Source organism: Cebus imitator, unplaced genomic scaffold (assembly GCF_001604975.1).
Source record: "Cebus imitator isolate Cc_AM_T3 unplaced genomic scaffold, Cebus_imitator-1.0 Scaffold312, whole genome shotgun sequence".
NCBI lineage: Eukaryota > Metazoa > Chordata > Mammalia > Primates > Cebidae > Cebus > Cebus imitator.
The window spans coordinates 487,260-502,304 of NW_016107627.1; the positions used below are offsets into that span (position 1 = coordinate 487,260).

General features: G+C 46.7%; 2 protein-coding genes across 2 annotated transcripts in view; one reads left to right on the top strand and one right to left on the bottom strand.

The window, feature by feature from the left end:
* Positions 1 to 5,291: 5,291 nt before the first annotated feature.
* On the bottom strand, positions 5,292 to 6,435 carry LOC108285994. The gene has a single exon (XM_017503558.2). It carries the CDS (start codon positions 6,343 to 6,345, stop codon positions 5,809 to 5,811), a length of 537 nt encoding a protein of 178 aa, XP_017359047.1. The 5' UTR covers positions 6,346 to 6,435; the 3' UTR covers positions 5,292 to 5,808.
* UBAC2 (UBA domain containing 2) overlaps positions 6,148 to 15,045 on the top strand; it is a 180,049-nt gene continuing 171,151 nt past the window's right edge. Inside the window, exon 1 of the mRNA XM_017503552.1 lies at positions 6,148 to 6,649. Coding sequence (XP_017359041.1) covers positions 6,478 to 6,649 — 172 coding nt within the window. The 5' untranslated portion in view covers positions 6,148 to 6,477. The remainder of the gene's footprint in view (positions 6,650 to 15,045) is intronic.

Here is a 15,045-nt window from a genome sequence, read left to right on the forward strand (position 1 = left end):
GTAGGCCTGAAAGAATACAAACAGGCTTTTCACCCACATAAGCATGTGGCAGGATAGTCAAGATGGTTAGAATCAAGAGCAATTTAGTTTTTGTGCAGCATTGTGCCTGCCACTGTTGGACCTCATGTGTTATCTCCCAATTCATTGTCGACAACCAAAAATACCCTATGGATTTCCAAACTGCTCCCTGCTAAGTAAACATCCAATGTGAATATTATTGCATCACTGAAGATATTTAACTATTCTTTTCAAAGGTTCCAGACCCACCGTCTTTCTTTACTCTCTTTTTCTTAGAGAAGGGGTCTCACTCTATGCCCAGGTTAGAGTGCAGTGGTGCAATGATGGCTCACTGCAGCTTTGAATTCCTGCCTCAGCCACCCAAGTAGCTGAGACTACAGGTGTGCACAACCATGCCTGGCTAGTTTAAAATATTTTTTATTTGTAGAGGCGAGGCCTACCTATGTTTTCCAGGCTGGTCTCAAACTCCTGGCCTCAAGGGATCCTATCTCAGCCTCCAGTGTGCTTGAATTTCAAGTGTGAGCCACTGTGCCCAGCCCTGTTTTCTAATAAGCATTAGTTTCCTATATATTATATGTTGAAAGCACATTTGAAGCAGTCCAAAATGCATCTGAAGCCTATTTTATCGAAGGACTGACCACCAACCCCAGTCATTATCTATTAATTTCCCCAGAAGGCTATTGCCGAGAATCTCTGGAGATTTGGAGAGGGATTCCTCAGCCACAAAGTGGAACAGGGTATTATCTCTACGCTGGGGGCACAGTAGATACCATTTGTACACAACTTGATACTTTGGAAGTTTGTGATTCTTGTTTGTTATTTTTGGCCCTCTCCACTACTCAGTAATTTTTAGGAAGAATTCTGGTCTATCTCAGCTATTCAAAAGGAGCACTGTACTAAAGGCAGGTGAAAGCAAGGGAAAGGTGGTTGTCAGGGATGCTTGGCCAACAGTCTTCCCTCCTGCCTGAAAAACTCTCTCCTTTGACCAAACTCCAGTCAGGCGTCTCTGAGTCTTCTGCTTGAGTAGGCCCCACTTTAAGCATCCCGCTCTGTTCTTGCAGAACCCAGTGTCAGCAGGAATCCTGCTAAGTGAGTCTAGTGAAAAGCCCCTACTCTTGGTTGGCCACCTTTGATATCTGATCACCCTGGCCCACCTTCAGCAGGAATCCTATTAGGTCTGTTCAGACAGAAACCGCCTTATCCTTGTTGCTTCCTCTTAGGAATTTTCCATGCATGCTTTCCACCCTGCTCCTTGAATATAAATCTCCATAAGTCCTTGCTAAAGTTGGTGTTGAGTTCAATCTCTTCCCCACTGCATGGCCCTGCAGTGCCCCTCTACCTATCACCATGGCCCCCTGAACAAAGTCTGCCTTACCATCTCATATGGTTTGGCTGTGTCCCCACCCAAATCTCACCTTGAATTGTAATCCCCATAATCCCCATGAGTCTAGGGAGAGAACTAGTAGGAGGTGTCTGGATCATGGGGGTGGTCTCCCCATGTTGTTCCCATGATATATTATGAGTTTTCACAAGATCTGATAGTTTTATAAGGGGCTCTTCCCCCTTCACTTGGCATTTCTCTCTCCTTCCACCTTGTGAAGGATGTGTCTGATTCCCTTCTGCCATAATTTTAAGTTTCCTGAGGCTTCCCCAGCCATGCAGAACTGTGAATCAATTAAATCTCTTTCTTTTATAAATTACCCAGTCTCGGATATTTATAGCAGTGTGAGAACAGACTAATGCACCATCTTGAACAAGTGTCATGAATCATTTTTTCTTTAACCTTACCCACCTGGAGATTTTCCTGATGCGAAGACCTCGGAAATGCTGTTTTTTAAATGAAGTCAATGGCTTCACATCAAAATGAGCAGGATACATTTTGTAAAATACATTCCATTTTTTATGGGCTCACTCTTTCACAGTAGAAGACAGAAACTGAATAACTGAGACAATAGTTTAAGTTTTATAAAGTAGGTGTACATCAAGTGTGATGTCAGCACAGAAGAGCAGATAACCACTTCTGCCATTACAGTCTGGAAGATGTACCATTGCAGCTGATATTGTGGCAAAATAGTTTACTCAGCAGAGGGAGTGGGTAACTTATCCACTCAATGATGTTCTTAAAAGTACCAAGGTAGGAGTGCTGGGCAGCAAATGATTCTTTTAATGTGTATGTCCACACATTGTTATGTGTAGGTAGCCTTATTAATTTGGTTGTAAATAAAAGGGTAATAATAAAAATGAAATCACCAAATTCTATAAATTTGACCTCAAAATATGCTGTAAGTTCTGATATTATTCTTACTCTACCTGGGAATGCAGAGCGGTTACCTAGGAAGATGAACTGTGGAAGTTGGCTGTGGATTGGTGATGCCTGATCTCATGAGTCAGGCTTACTCTGACTCCTTCTGGGTCTCTCTGGTGGAGACAGCCCTTCACCTCTGCAAAGCTTATCCAAGTGTCTGGTGATTTCTTCATAGTGTACATAGCTTCTAAGGCTTACAAACATACTCCTACCTTTCCAATGTAGAAAGCAGATTCAAAAACAGATTCAACAAAACAGCAAGGCAATAGGTGATTCCTAGGGATCAACAGAATGAGTTCTTCATAATAAAATCTAAAAAAAAAGAGAAAAGGTAGAAATATCAGCCAGGGCAACAGAAATGATATACACCAGGAGTTTCAGGAACTTCATAGTAAAGGTCGGATGAATTACACAGTGTAGGGCTTCCTCCACCTCTGCACTACTGACAATTCAGGTGGGATAATTCTCTACTGTGGGAGGGGCCCAAGGAGAGGTTGGCCTGGTATTGCTGGATGTTTAGCAGCACCCTGGCCTTAGCCCGTTAGATATTAGTAGCATCCCCCCACCACATTGTGATGTCCAAAAATGTCTACAGATATTGCCCCCTAGAAGTCAAAACTGTCCCCCTGAGAATCATTGCACTAGGGCATTTCAGACTTTAAGCTGCACACAAATTACCTGGGATGCCTCCCAAAGTGCCAGAATTACCGGCCTGAGCCACTGTATCTGGTGGGCAAATGTCTTTAATGTCTAGCTTTCAGTTTGTTGCAATACATTGCTTTGGTTCAAGCAAAAGAGGAAAACCTGGCCTCACACAGGTACACCCAGTGGCTGGAAAAAGAAGCATTTTAACCTTTCAGCTGATACATTATTTTTTGATACTATACCATAACTTAGCAAGTGGTAGTTTCTTAAAGGTTAGCTGCCATGAGGAATCTGAAACTGTATGAATGAATATTTTGGACTCTTACACTAAAGTTTATTGGTTTATTTTACGGTTCAAATTGATCTTTTACCCATATAAGATTTCATAACATTATGCAGCAGTCAACTGGAAAATCCAGTTATGTAGCTCTTCCAACTGTACAGTGGAAAACTCTAGTGTATACTTGTGTGGGGGTAACCTCTCACATGGGCACAAAGGAAGGAGAGCTGTGCAAACCTCAGGCACAATTAGTGCCTGAATAATATCTTAGTTTATAGCATTATTACTCAGTTATTTCCTTTATATAATCTTTTACATAAAATCATATATTAGTTTACAGAATTAGTGCTTGAAGTATAACTTACTGCTTACATATATCTAGCTTATATAATCATACTTAGTACTTATATCTATCGTACTTAGTCCCATATAATCTTTGTATATAATCATACAGGTATTGTAGTCGGAGCTGTACCGACACATTTAGTACTGATTTACATAATCCTTCTATATAACTATATAGCAGTTTGTACTAGGAGGAATGCCTAGAGCAGTCACAAAGCAGAAGCAGTACATGGGAAAACAGCCAGAGCAGGACAAGAACCAAAAATCCAGGTGGTGGTGTCCCTGCCTGAAAGGGCATACACTGTATGGCAGGCTTGGAGCAAGAGCCTCTTCTGAAAAAGGAGTTGTAGTACCTTGCATCCAGTTCCTGTGGAAAGTAGGCCTCAGGCCTGAGATCCCACAAATAACTGAGGGAAAAGAACTCCTCTGGTATGACCGGGTCACAGCGGCTGTACACCCTGTCAGCCTTTTCTCGCTTCTGTGCTAGCTCAAATCATCCTTCCATAAATATCTTAGAGAAGAGCACAAGTCTGTCACCTCCCACTGCATTTGTTCACAGTGTTTTTCTATAAGAATCCTTTGAAGTCTCCAGGCCCCAGATAAGAAGTGTTGTGCACGACACCTGTTGCACAGAGCCTACCTCCATGCCTCGGTGACCTAATGGGGGTGGACCCTCAGCAGTAGAGGGTCGTAGCAGTACACGACCCTCTACTGCTGAGCACAGCATGGCCCCCTACTGCGCAGGCCCACCTCTCTGCCTAGGTGACTTAATGGGGTGGCCCCCTTGCCTGTTACGTAATTATGTATGCCCTATCATTAAGCCTATAGATGACCTCACTCATGACCCTGCCCCCTGCCTTGTACCCAATAAATACAGACATTTCTGGACATTCGAGGCCTCGCCTGTCTCTGCTCATAGGTGGCATGGCTCCTGAAGGCCAGCTGCTCTTCTCCAGTTCTTCAGTGTCCTGTCTCTTTACTTCTCAGATCCTGCATCTCAGCACAGCATAAGGGATACCCCACAACCCTGTGGGGCCAACAGCCCTACACTTGTAAGAGTAGAAACTAATGTCTTAGCATTATTACGAAAATAGTTTTGCACTTTGCTTCACCTTAATGTGTAGGGGTGTAGCCAACCAACAGATTCTGCAAACCATAAAGGATGTTTTGACTGTTGTTTTCCTGAAAAACAACTCGAACAAACCTAAAGGTAAATGTAAAATGTACTTGCAGATTGTGAAATGGGCTGGGCACGGTGGCTCAAACCTGTAATTCCAACACTTGGGAGGCTGAGGCAGGCAGATCACATAAGATCAGGAGTTCGAGACCATGCTGACCAACATGGTGAAACCTTGCCTCTACCAAAAATACAAAAATTAGCCAGGCATGGTGTCAGGTGCCTGTAGTCCCAGCTACTTGGGAGGCTGAGACAGGAGAATCGCTTGAACCCAGGAGGCGGAGGTTGCCATGAGCCCAGACTGTGCCACTGCACTCCAGCCTGGGAGACAGAGTAAGACTCCGTCTAAAAACAAACAAATAAAAAAGACTGTGAAAATGAACTTTACGAATAAGGCCTAAAGAAGCAAATAAAAGGCATACTTTTGCCTTCTAAAAATAACGAACGTTAACATTTTGGCCCACTGGAACCTCTCTGAGGGCAGGGGCTGTGTTGATCTACGAATCTCAGATTTAGTATGGCACTTACGAGCTCAAAAAGTTTTTTTTTTTTTTTTTTTTTTTAAAGTACCGCATAGCCTATCCCTTTCATTTAGGTCCGTGGTGGAGTCAATTTCCCCATAATATGCATTCTCATGTAATTGTATGTATTTCTGGGGTACAGTGTGATGTTTCCATACATATAAACATTGCGTAACCATCTAATCAGGGTAATTAGCACATCCATCACTGAAACACTTGTCATTTCTTTGTGGTGAGAACATCCAACATCATCTTCTCTAGCTATTTTGAGTCAACATTACTGTTGAGTATAGTTATCCGAATGTGCAAGAGAACACCAAAACATATTCCTCCTAACTGTAACTTTGTACCTGTTGGCCAAGCTCTCCCCATCTCCCTCCCCACTAACTCTCCTCTGTAAAAGAGTATGAGATCAACTTAAAAAAACTTTTTAAAACGACTGCATGTTTTCAGGCTAACAGTCATTTAAAAACCGCGACTTTGGTAAAGAGTAAGTCATTCTGCTGGGGTAAAAATATTAAATGGCCTGAGTCCGGAAGCTCGCGGGGCACAAGGACAGGGTCGCTCTGCCGAGCTCGCCGCGCCTGGGACCCCCAGCCGCCCGCCACCACAGGGGGAGGGCAGGATGCTGACTCCCGGGCCCACGACACTCGGCTCCGGTGGTGTGGATTCCGGGCGGGACCCACGAGAGAACAAAGGCTGTTGGACCGCCCGGCTCTCTGTATCCGGAAGGACCTGTTCCACCTCTCCGGCTCCTGCACCCCTCCATCAGCATCTGCGTGACCTCTGACTCCGCTGGACACCGGAACCCGAGACAGGCCCCACTGCAGCCAAAAGCCCGCGGGGAGCCTGCTTCAAGGGACCGCCCGAAAAGAAAGAACGCGCGTGGAAGGCGCCGGGCGTCCAGTCTCGGGAGAGGTTTGAGGCTGCGCTCATGTCCAGCGCCGAAAATCCAGAAGAATCCGCAGCCATTTGCGTAACCACCAGGTGTGAGGTGGCACTGGACACAAACGTGAGGCTCCCGGGAGCTACACCTCCGCCGCCTGAGAGCCATCCCTTTTTACCTCACGCGGCTCTGGCAGCCGTCGTTTCTACCTGAAGAGCTGGCCCCTCCCCTCCGGACGCACTTCCCTTCCCCGGCAGGAAGAAGGGCGCTGACCCAAGGGGCGCACGCCCCTGGCTGCGCATGCGTTATTCGTCAGCGGCGAGTGGCCTCGCGGCGCCGGATTCACCGCCCCGCCGGGGGTGCGCCTGCGCGGTCGCCTGGGCTCCCACCTCAGCTTCCCCTCCCCCTGGTCCCCGCGGGGGCTCAGAGCCCGACGGGACCATGTTCACCAGCACCGGCTCCAGTGGGCTCTGTGAGTACTGGCCGCCGCCGTCCTGGCTGCCCCTACACGCCACGCTGGGCACCTCCTTGAAGAGGCTGTGGCAGCGGGGACCCTCGGGTTTGCCGGAGGTGGTGGGGCCGACCCTCCAGACCCGCGCCCGAACCCTGCTAGTTCCTGGCCTAGGGGGTCAGCGGAAACCGCCCTCACTTCGGCCTGGAGGGGCGAATGGGGACCGCCGGCCCCGACCCTACCTGGTGTCCCCAGGTGCAATGATCAGGAGTCTCTTGGGGCCGCTGCAAGTGGGCCAGTGCCCTGGTGTTCTCGTGGGCCGGCCCCAGGCCCTTTGCGGCGTGAGTGCAGCGCTGAAGGAAGGGGCCGTCCCCCTCACCTTGCCCCATTCATTTAAGCTCCCGGGGGACGGAACTGAGTGCCCCCCGCCCCCACCTGCAAAGTTCAGCCTCCGCTTTGGAAGCTGACCTCTCAGTTTCACTTGGATGTGTTTCTTCTCCAGGCTCCAAGAAGAGTTTTTAGACAAACACTGATGAGAGTGCTTTCAAGTGGAGGGAAGTTAGGAAGTCGTGGCGTGGGAGCGCAGCTGTGCTGCTGGTTATTGCTGTTTTCCTGGCGTGTTTTCCTCGGGGGAGGGGGCAGCAGGTAGCGGGCGGAGAAGTGTTTTTACAGCCAGTTAAACGGCTTTTCTCTTTGACCCAGAGTGTGTGGAATTGACTTTCGGTAAGGTAGACTGCGTGTTAACCGGCACGGGTACAGCAACGGAAAACAGCTCTAATTTTGCGATTTCCATATGTCACTGTTCATACTCCATGTGAAATTAATGCTGTTGGAGAACAGAAACATCTGATATTTCCAAATACTAAAGATCTGTTGGCAATGTCATGAATCTTCTGAGAATACGTATCTTGTCTTATAGTCTAACAGTGAGTTAGTATCAGAGCCACAGGCATAATTTTAAATTTTCCTCACTTCTCAACTTCTCAGGTTTTGAAGTGGTTTCAATATTTATGATTTCCTTTGTTTCATAATTAATTTGATTCATGGCATCTTTCATGCATTGGTCCCAGAGTATGTTACCTCTACTAACTAATTAATCTTCCCCAAATAACCCTTTAGATAAAGAACCTTATGACTGTAGTTGAAGCTGACAGTTCAAGAAGGTGGTGTGGTTGTCCTGGGATCACACAGTGAGCCAGGAACTGGTGGTTATGAAATTCGTCATAGAATTCTTCAATTTCAGTTGTTCTTTTAGCATTTTGATCTATCCTTGCTGGCCAAAGTACATATAAAAAATTAAAAAGGGAGTCTGTTATTGGTTGCTGTACTGTACTAGCCGTGAGATTATATTGGCCATGTGTATTCAAAGTTGATACAGGGTGACTGTGTGGAAGATAATTATCTATGGCACATGGTGGTGAGTGTTGAATTTTAGGAACCAAATTGTTGCCCAGGGAGAGGCCTAGGCCTGGATCCCCTCTGCAGCTGTCTTGGCCTATTTCTAAAATTAAGTGCTTCTGCAGTGTAAGAGTTGTTGGGGCTGGGCTCAGTGGCTCAGGCCTGTAATTCCAGCACTTTGGGAGGCCAAGGTGGGCAGATCATCTGAGGTCAGGAGTTCGAGACCAGCCTGACCAACATGGAGAAGCCCCATCTCTACTAAAAATACAAAATTAGCTGGGCGTGGTGCACACCTGTAATCCCAGCTACTTGGGAGGCTGAGGCAGGAGAATTGCTTGAACCCGGGAGGCGGAGGTTGCCGTGAGCTGAGATCACACCATTGCACTCCAGTCTGGGCAGGAAGACCTAAACTCTTGACTCAAAAAAAAGAGTTGTTGGGATGGCAGTTCCTCAGAAGACTGTGTTTTACATGCTCTTTTTACAAACATTTTTGGGCATCTTCTCTGGACCATGAAGTGGGCTAGGTGCCGGGAACGCAGCAGTGAACAGTTCCTGGCCTCAGAGCATGTGGTGCTGACAGTGGAGTTTAGGCATAGTTTTCTAGGACTGGTCATTAGAAAAGGCTGTGCGTCAGCTTTAAATTTTTTTCTCTGGAGAAGCTCCCCACTGAGGGGGATTTCCTTTATTTTATTCTTTTTATTTATTTATTGAGGTGGAGTCTTGCCCTGTCACCCAGGCTGGAGTGCAGTGGCAGATCTCGGCTTATTGCAACCACTGCCACCGGAGTTCAAGCGATTCTTGTGCCTCAGCCTCCTGAGTACCTGGGATTACAGGCGCCTGACATCAAATCCGGCTGATTTTTGTATTTTCAGTAGAGACAGTGTTTCGCCATGTTGGCCAGCATGGTCTTGATGTCCTGACCTCAAGTGATCCTCTGCCTATGCCTCCCAAAGTATTGGGATTACAGGCGTGAGCCACCCATGATTTCCTTTAGATAAGCTGAGGCACCCTTTAATAAATCAAGATTCTGGCTGGGCGCAGTGGCTCACGCCTGTAATCCCAGCACTTTGGGAGGCCGAGGCGGGTGGATCACGAGGTCAAGAGATCGAGACCATCCTGGTCAACACGGTGAAACCCCGTCTCTACTAAAAATACAAAATATTAGCTGGGCATGGTGGCACATGCCTGTAGTCCCGGCTACTCGGGAGGCTGAGGCAGAATTGCCTGAACCCAGGAGGTGGAGGTTGCGGTGAGCCGAGGTCGCGCCATTGCACTCCAGCCTGGGTAACAAGAGCGAAACTCCGTCTCAAAAAAAAAAAAACAAAAAAAAAAAAAAAAAAAACAAAAAAAAAAAAAAAAAAAAAAAAAAAAAAAAAAAAAAGATTCTGATCCTGAGTAAGTATCTAAAAGAAGGATGATCCGTGTGCGCCCCCCATGGGTGGTGAATAACAGTCCCTTCCAGGGAGAAATCTCTGCTATTTCCTACTACCTGCATGTTTCTCATGTTTTGTGGTTATTAGATAATAGTGTTTTAGTGTTAAACTTGCTTTTCTCTCTCATCCATTCAGCGAGTGCCTGTTGAGTATGCATATCAGCCACACACTGTTGATATACAGAGGATAAAGTAATGAGGAGGATAAAGGTGACCAGCATCAGACAGGCTAACAAGTCAGCATGATTCACATAGTGATAAGTAACATGAAGACAATGAGAGGGGAACTGTAAAGACCAAAGTTATGGTGGAGGACCACTTTAGCATGCATGGTTACAGAGGGTAGCCAGGAAGGTGACATTTGTACTGAGACCCAAATGGTGTGAAGGAGCCAGCCATATCAGAGTTTGTTGAAAACTCTTCATTTTGAAGAAAGGGACAGCAATACAGTTTCAGACACAGTACGGTTGAAAACATTCTACTGTGCCTGTTTCAAGTGCTTGAAACTATATTGCTATCTGCCCAGTCGCGCAATTATGAGCAGGTAGAAGTGCATAGGATTAGTGGTCATGACGCACTTTAGATTCCTTGCTTATTGACCAATGCTGTCACTGAGCTCTACGTTGTGTAATGTATATATCATTTATTAATAAGCTCCAGTTCACCCCACAGTGTGTTCGCTGTGTAACGATGGATGCAGCCAACATTGATTGCATGTCTAATATTTTCCAGATAAAGTTCCTGCCCTTAAGGAGTTCAGTGTCTATTGTGCAAAACTGTTTTAAAAAGAATGTCTGTGCTCGGTGCTATGGGTTTATTGCAGGAAGTGGGCTGGTTGTGGAAGGGGGGGCACAGTTGAGGAAGACTTCCCAATGTAGCAATATTTGGGCTGACTTTTGAAAGTTTGGCAGACATCATAGGGTGGAGAAGGCCTCAGAGGGACAGAGCCTGGACAGGGCTTGGCAAAGAGGTAGGAGGGAATGAATTAGGGATGGTTATGACTGGAGTGAGCTATTCCTAAGAGGTGTGTGGTGAAGTCTTTCAGAGGATAGTGGAAGGTGAGACAAGAACTGGGGACATAATTTGTGAACATTTCAAACTTTAAGGTGGGGAAAAAAGCAGGTGCCAGGGAAGAAGACTGAGGAATGGCCAAGGAAGTAACGAGACACCCGGGAGGAGAGAATTTCAGAGTAGAGTGGCTGATAGCGTTACACACTGCAGACATTTTCAAAACAGGCCTGAAGAGTGGCCTGTGGGAAAGAAAGAGCCCCCCAGCCCAGAACCTTTCTGGAATAGCTTGTCCAGTAGTTGGGGAGAGAAGTCAGATTATAATTGGCTGAGGAATGGGCAGGACATAAGTGGAGACAGTGAGCTTGGAAAGTGCTTTCAAAATCTTCGTTATGAGAATCAAGAGAGGGAGTTGTGCTTAGAGGTGGCCACAGGTGTAAGGGAGAATTTCTTTAAGTTGAGAGGAGGCTTAGCTTGTTTAAAAAGGTGTTGGGAAAAACCATGGGAAGGATGTGGTTGAAAATACAGGCAGGAATGAGTGATAGGGCTGAATTGTGAGGAACTGTAGGAGGTGAGGATCTGGGGCCCAGGGCAGGCGTGCTTCTCACTGCTGTGGGAGGGAAGAGGAGGGGTTACTCTTGGTCATGGAGTAGTGGTTCTCAAATGCTGTTCCTGTCTCCGCTGAAAAAAAAATCAGTCACGGTGTTTCTGAATGTACACTTTCTTGGGTCCCCTCCCCAGAGGGTCAGATTCAGAAGATCTAGCATGAGTGTCAGAAACCTGTTATTTTTTTGTTTTAAGAAATGTGTATTTTTAAAGCCCCCTCATCCTCTCACCCCAGGACATTCTAATGGACAGGCAAATTGAGATGGAGGCAGGAGGGCAGCCACAGGCGGGGCAGAGAGAACAGAGTCTGGTGGGCTGATGAGAGAAGATAGAAGATAGAAAGATTCTAAAGATGTGTATTCTGGTAGGTTGTGTTAATAAAGCTGATTAAATCTGGGGAGAGGGAGGAGTCAAAGGTGACTTTGCTTTACCACTTGGGCAGCTGGGTGGATAAATAATCTTCCCAGTCACTAGAGAGGGGATGCAGAGAAGCAGGAGCTCATTTCAGGAGATGAGTTCAGCTTTGCATCTGTGCAGTGTTGAGGGGTTTGCAGAATCCAGTCAGAGGTACTCAGGGGACACTTGGAGAAAGAAATCCAGAGCTGGACTGGATTGGACATGAGTAGGTGAGAGTTAGGCCATGGGTGTGAATGAGGACTTCAGAGATAGGGGGACAGATAGAAGCTGAGGACAGACCTTCAGGCCATTCTAGTATGTAAGGGATGGATAGAGAAAGAGGAGGCAGAAAGTAGGCAGAGCTGGGGGCTTCCATAGGAGGAGCTGTGGCTCTTCCCCCAGACCAGTGGATGTGCCCTCTTATGCAGTAGTACGTATCCCACAGCTCTGCTTGCCAGCCTCTCCTCCCTCCATGTCTCCAGTCTATCAGCCCATTTGTGGCATCTCTTTCTTCATATCTGTAAGGGTTCAGTCAGGGTGGTGGGAAAAAATTGTAGAACAGACACAAACCTTGGAAGGCCAGGAGGTTTTTACCTCCTGGTAAAAGTCTTGGGAAAGAATGAGCTGAAGGCAGTGGTTCTTACCCAGAGGCACTTAGGCAGAAGTAGATACAAAGGAATATAGGGGAGTTTATCTAAAAAGCTTGTTTACTCATGTGGTCCTAAGACTGACCTTTGAACATCCAGTTTGAACATCCACAGTGCATGACTGCTCTCTACTTGGTGCGGGGGGAGGTCAACAATGGTATTACCCACAAATGGTGTTTGCTTTTGGCCTGGAAATCTGGCCTTTAATCATTATCCACAAGTGTGTTGACTCAAAGCCTCTGTCATTAAATCTGTACTGAATAAATACCTTTCGAGCCAGCTGTTCAGGGCCGTGGCTGCTAACTCTTTACAGCACCCTCCTTGGGGTCTGTAAGCTACCTGGACCCCCAGCCTGCTCTTTCACTGGATATCTGTGTCTGAGTGCATTAGTTGATCCGTTGCTGGGTCAGTGTCTGCCTGTTGGATCTGGCAGTATCCAGTCTGGAACCTGTAGTTCATTACCAGATTCTCAGAGACCTGACACCTCTGTCCTGCGGTGCTCATTGAGCAAAACCCTAACTTGTCATTGATTCATGGGGTCAAGTCTGAGCCCTTGGCACCGTTTCTCAACTAAGTTTCTGGTATTCATTTCTCAGCTAAGTTTCTGGGATTCAGTCATTTCCCTGTGCTATCTCTGTTTTGTCCTAGGCTCAAGGCTATTCTCAGTCTCTCTCCATCTCACTCTTCTGGGAGCATCCAAAAAATCAGGAGCACTCATCTGGGTGCTCCTTCCCCTTCCTACTCCCTCTCTCTGACTTGTTCCTCCAACCCAGAAGAATGAAATAGCCTCCTCCTGAGACCCACCCACTACCAATTCTGAACTCTTTCTTTCCTGTCTTTTCTCATGCCACTCCTGTTTCTTCTTTATCTTCATTCTCTCTCCTGCAGGAATGAGCTTGGCATGAGGTTTCAGCTGATGCTTTCTCCTGTGTGTGCCTTAGTGGCACCCCCTCCCAGAGTTGGGAGCCGCTGCTTGCTGCTGTGTTGACCTGGGGGGATGCATTCTTATTTAGTGAGAGGGCAGAGTATAGAGGTGTAGCACGCAGGCCTGGAAGTGAGACTGCCTGTACGTCAGATCCTTTATTGATTGGAAGATTAATATGTGTGACTCCCAGAATTTTGCCATAGTAACTACTCAGGTTTAAGCAGTCAACTGGACCCTTCTTCTGAGCCTATTCTTAGAAATACAAAAGTATAACCCATCCAACAACTCTAGCTTATATCTTCCCAACTGCTGACCACCTTCTTTCCATCTCATAAAAGGTGATCTTCCCTTATTTTTCTCCCTTTCTCACCTCCCTTCGCTTTTTAGCCCCCTGTAATTAGTCTGCTGCTCTTCAATGGCGAGGCCCTGTTCTAGGCTCATTGTGGCCTGCTTCTGCCCCACTGTACCAATGAGCAGCTTTGAGTGAAACTCTTACTTGATCCAAAACATTTGGTAGGGAGCCTTAGGCCAGATGCAATTAGAGAATTTTGGTGAGCCCAAAGTCCACTGACTGGTGTCAGCCTGTGGGGTGGACATTTGTCTCACTGTAGAGCTGGATGAGCCCTCAGGACTGGTGGGGTCATTCAAGGCCTTCACTCTTCATCTTCGTTCCAGCTTAGGATCCTGCCTTGGGAACCTAAATACCCTGTCCCCTGCATACTGCTGAAATGGACACCAATATTGACTCCTGCTCTTTTTTTGGTGTTGTCATGAAGGAGCAAACCATGTTCCTACTGACATTGTTTCTTAAGTATGCATTCAATGTGTGGCAGATGATCCAAATCTTTATTTTTGCCTCTGTCTCTCTCTCTTTTTTTTTTTTTTTTTTTTTGAGACAGAGTTTCGCCCTTATTGCCCAGGTGAGAGGGCAATGGCATGATCTCTGTTCACTGCAACCTCTGCCTCCTGGGTTTAAGCGATTCTTCTGCCTCAGCCCTCAAGTAGCTGGGATTATAGGTGCCCGCCACCACGCCCGACACAGTGTCTCCAGCTCTCTAGATTTCCTCTGTTGAAGATCTACGTACCCTTGCTAGTCACAGATTTAGCTCATGAAATAGGCCATCAAGCCCTGACCTCAGCTTGGTGTGAGGGTGTGGCTGTACTCATAGCCCCTCAAGGGTTCTTTTCACCACGCCCCCTCCTCCTGTCCTGTCTTTGTGGGAGGGAAGCCTCACATGTAGCCCTGATCTGGCTGAGAGGACTGTGGGAACCGGGGACTGCCTTGTACTCACTCTTGGAAAGTTCTGCATTCTGCTATGGAGCCTCCCTTTGGTGGCAGTAGCCCTTCTCTTTTGGTGCCTTAGGGGAAGTTCCAGTTTTATCATCTTGTTTTGATTGGGGTTCTGTTTTGTGGGCCAGGAACCATTTGTCTTTCTTCTTTAAGGGCAACTTTAGAGTTTATACTTTTCTGCTGTTACCAGGCCTGGGTTGCCCAAACCCTGAACAGCTGCATTTACTCTTGGGGACACGCGCTTCCCACCTGTCTTAAGTTTTTGGGGACTGCATTTTTGAAACTTCCAAGGGATATACTCTTCATAAATTTTAATGGCCAGGCACAGTGGCTCATGTCTATAATCCCAGCACTTTGGGAGGCCGAGGCGGATGGATTACCTGAGGCCAGGAGTTTGAGACTGGCCTGGCCAAATGGTGAAACCCTGTCTCTACTAAAAGTACAAAGTTAGCTGGGCGTGGTGGCAGGTGCCTCTAATCCCAGCTACTCAGGCAGCTGAGGCAGGGAGAATTGATCCTGGGAGACAGAGGTTGCAGTGAGCCAGGATTGTGCCATTGCACTGCAGCCTGAGTGACATAGTGAGATTCTGTCTTAAAAAAAAAAAAAAAAAATTAGCTAAGATGGAAAGCTAGGAATTAACTAGAGAGGGACAAGCTTAAGGGAGGATGCTTTTAAAAAATGTTTCTTTTTGTCGTAAAAGTAACATTAACCACA

Excerpts from the sequence above, each read along its gene's own strand:
- LOC108285994 (XM_017503558.2), bottom strand. The coding sequence starts at position 6,345 with ATGGCTCTCAGGCGGCGGAGGTGTAGCTCCCGGGAGCCTCACGTTTGT.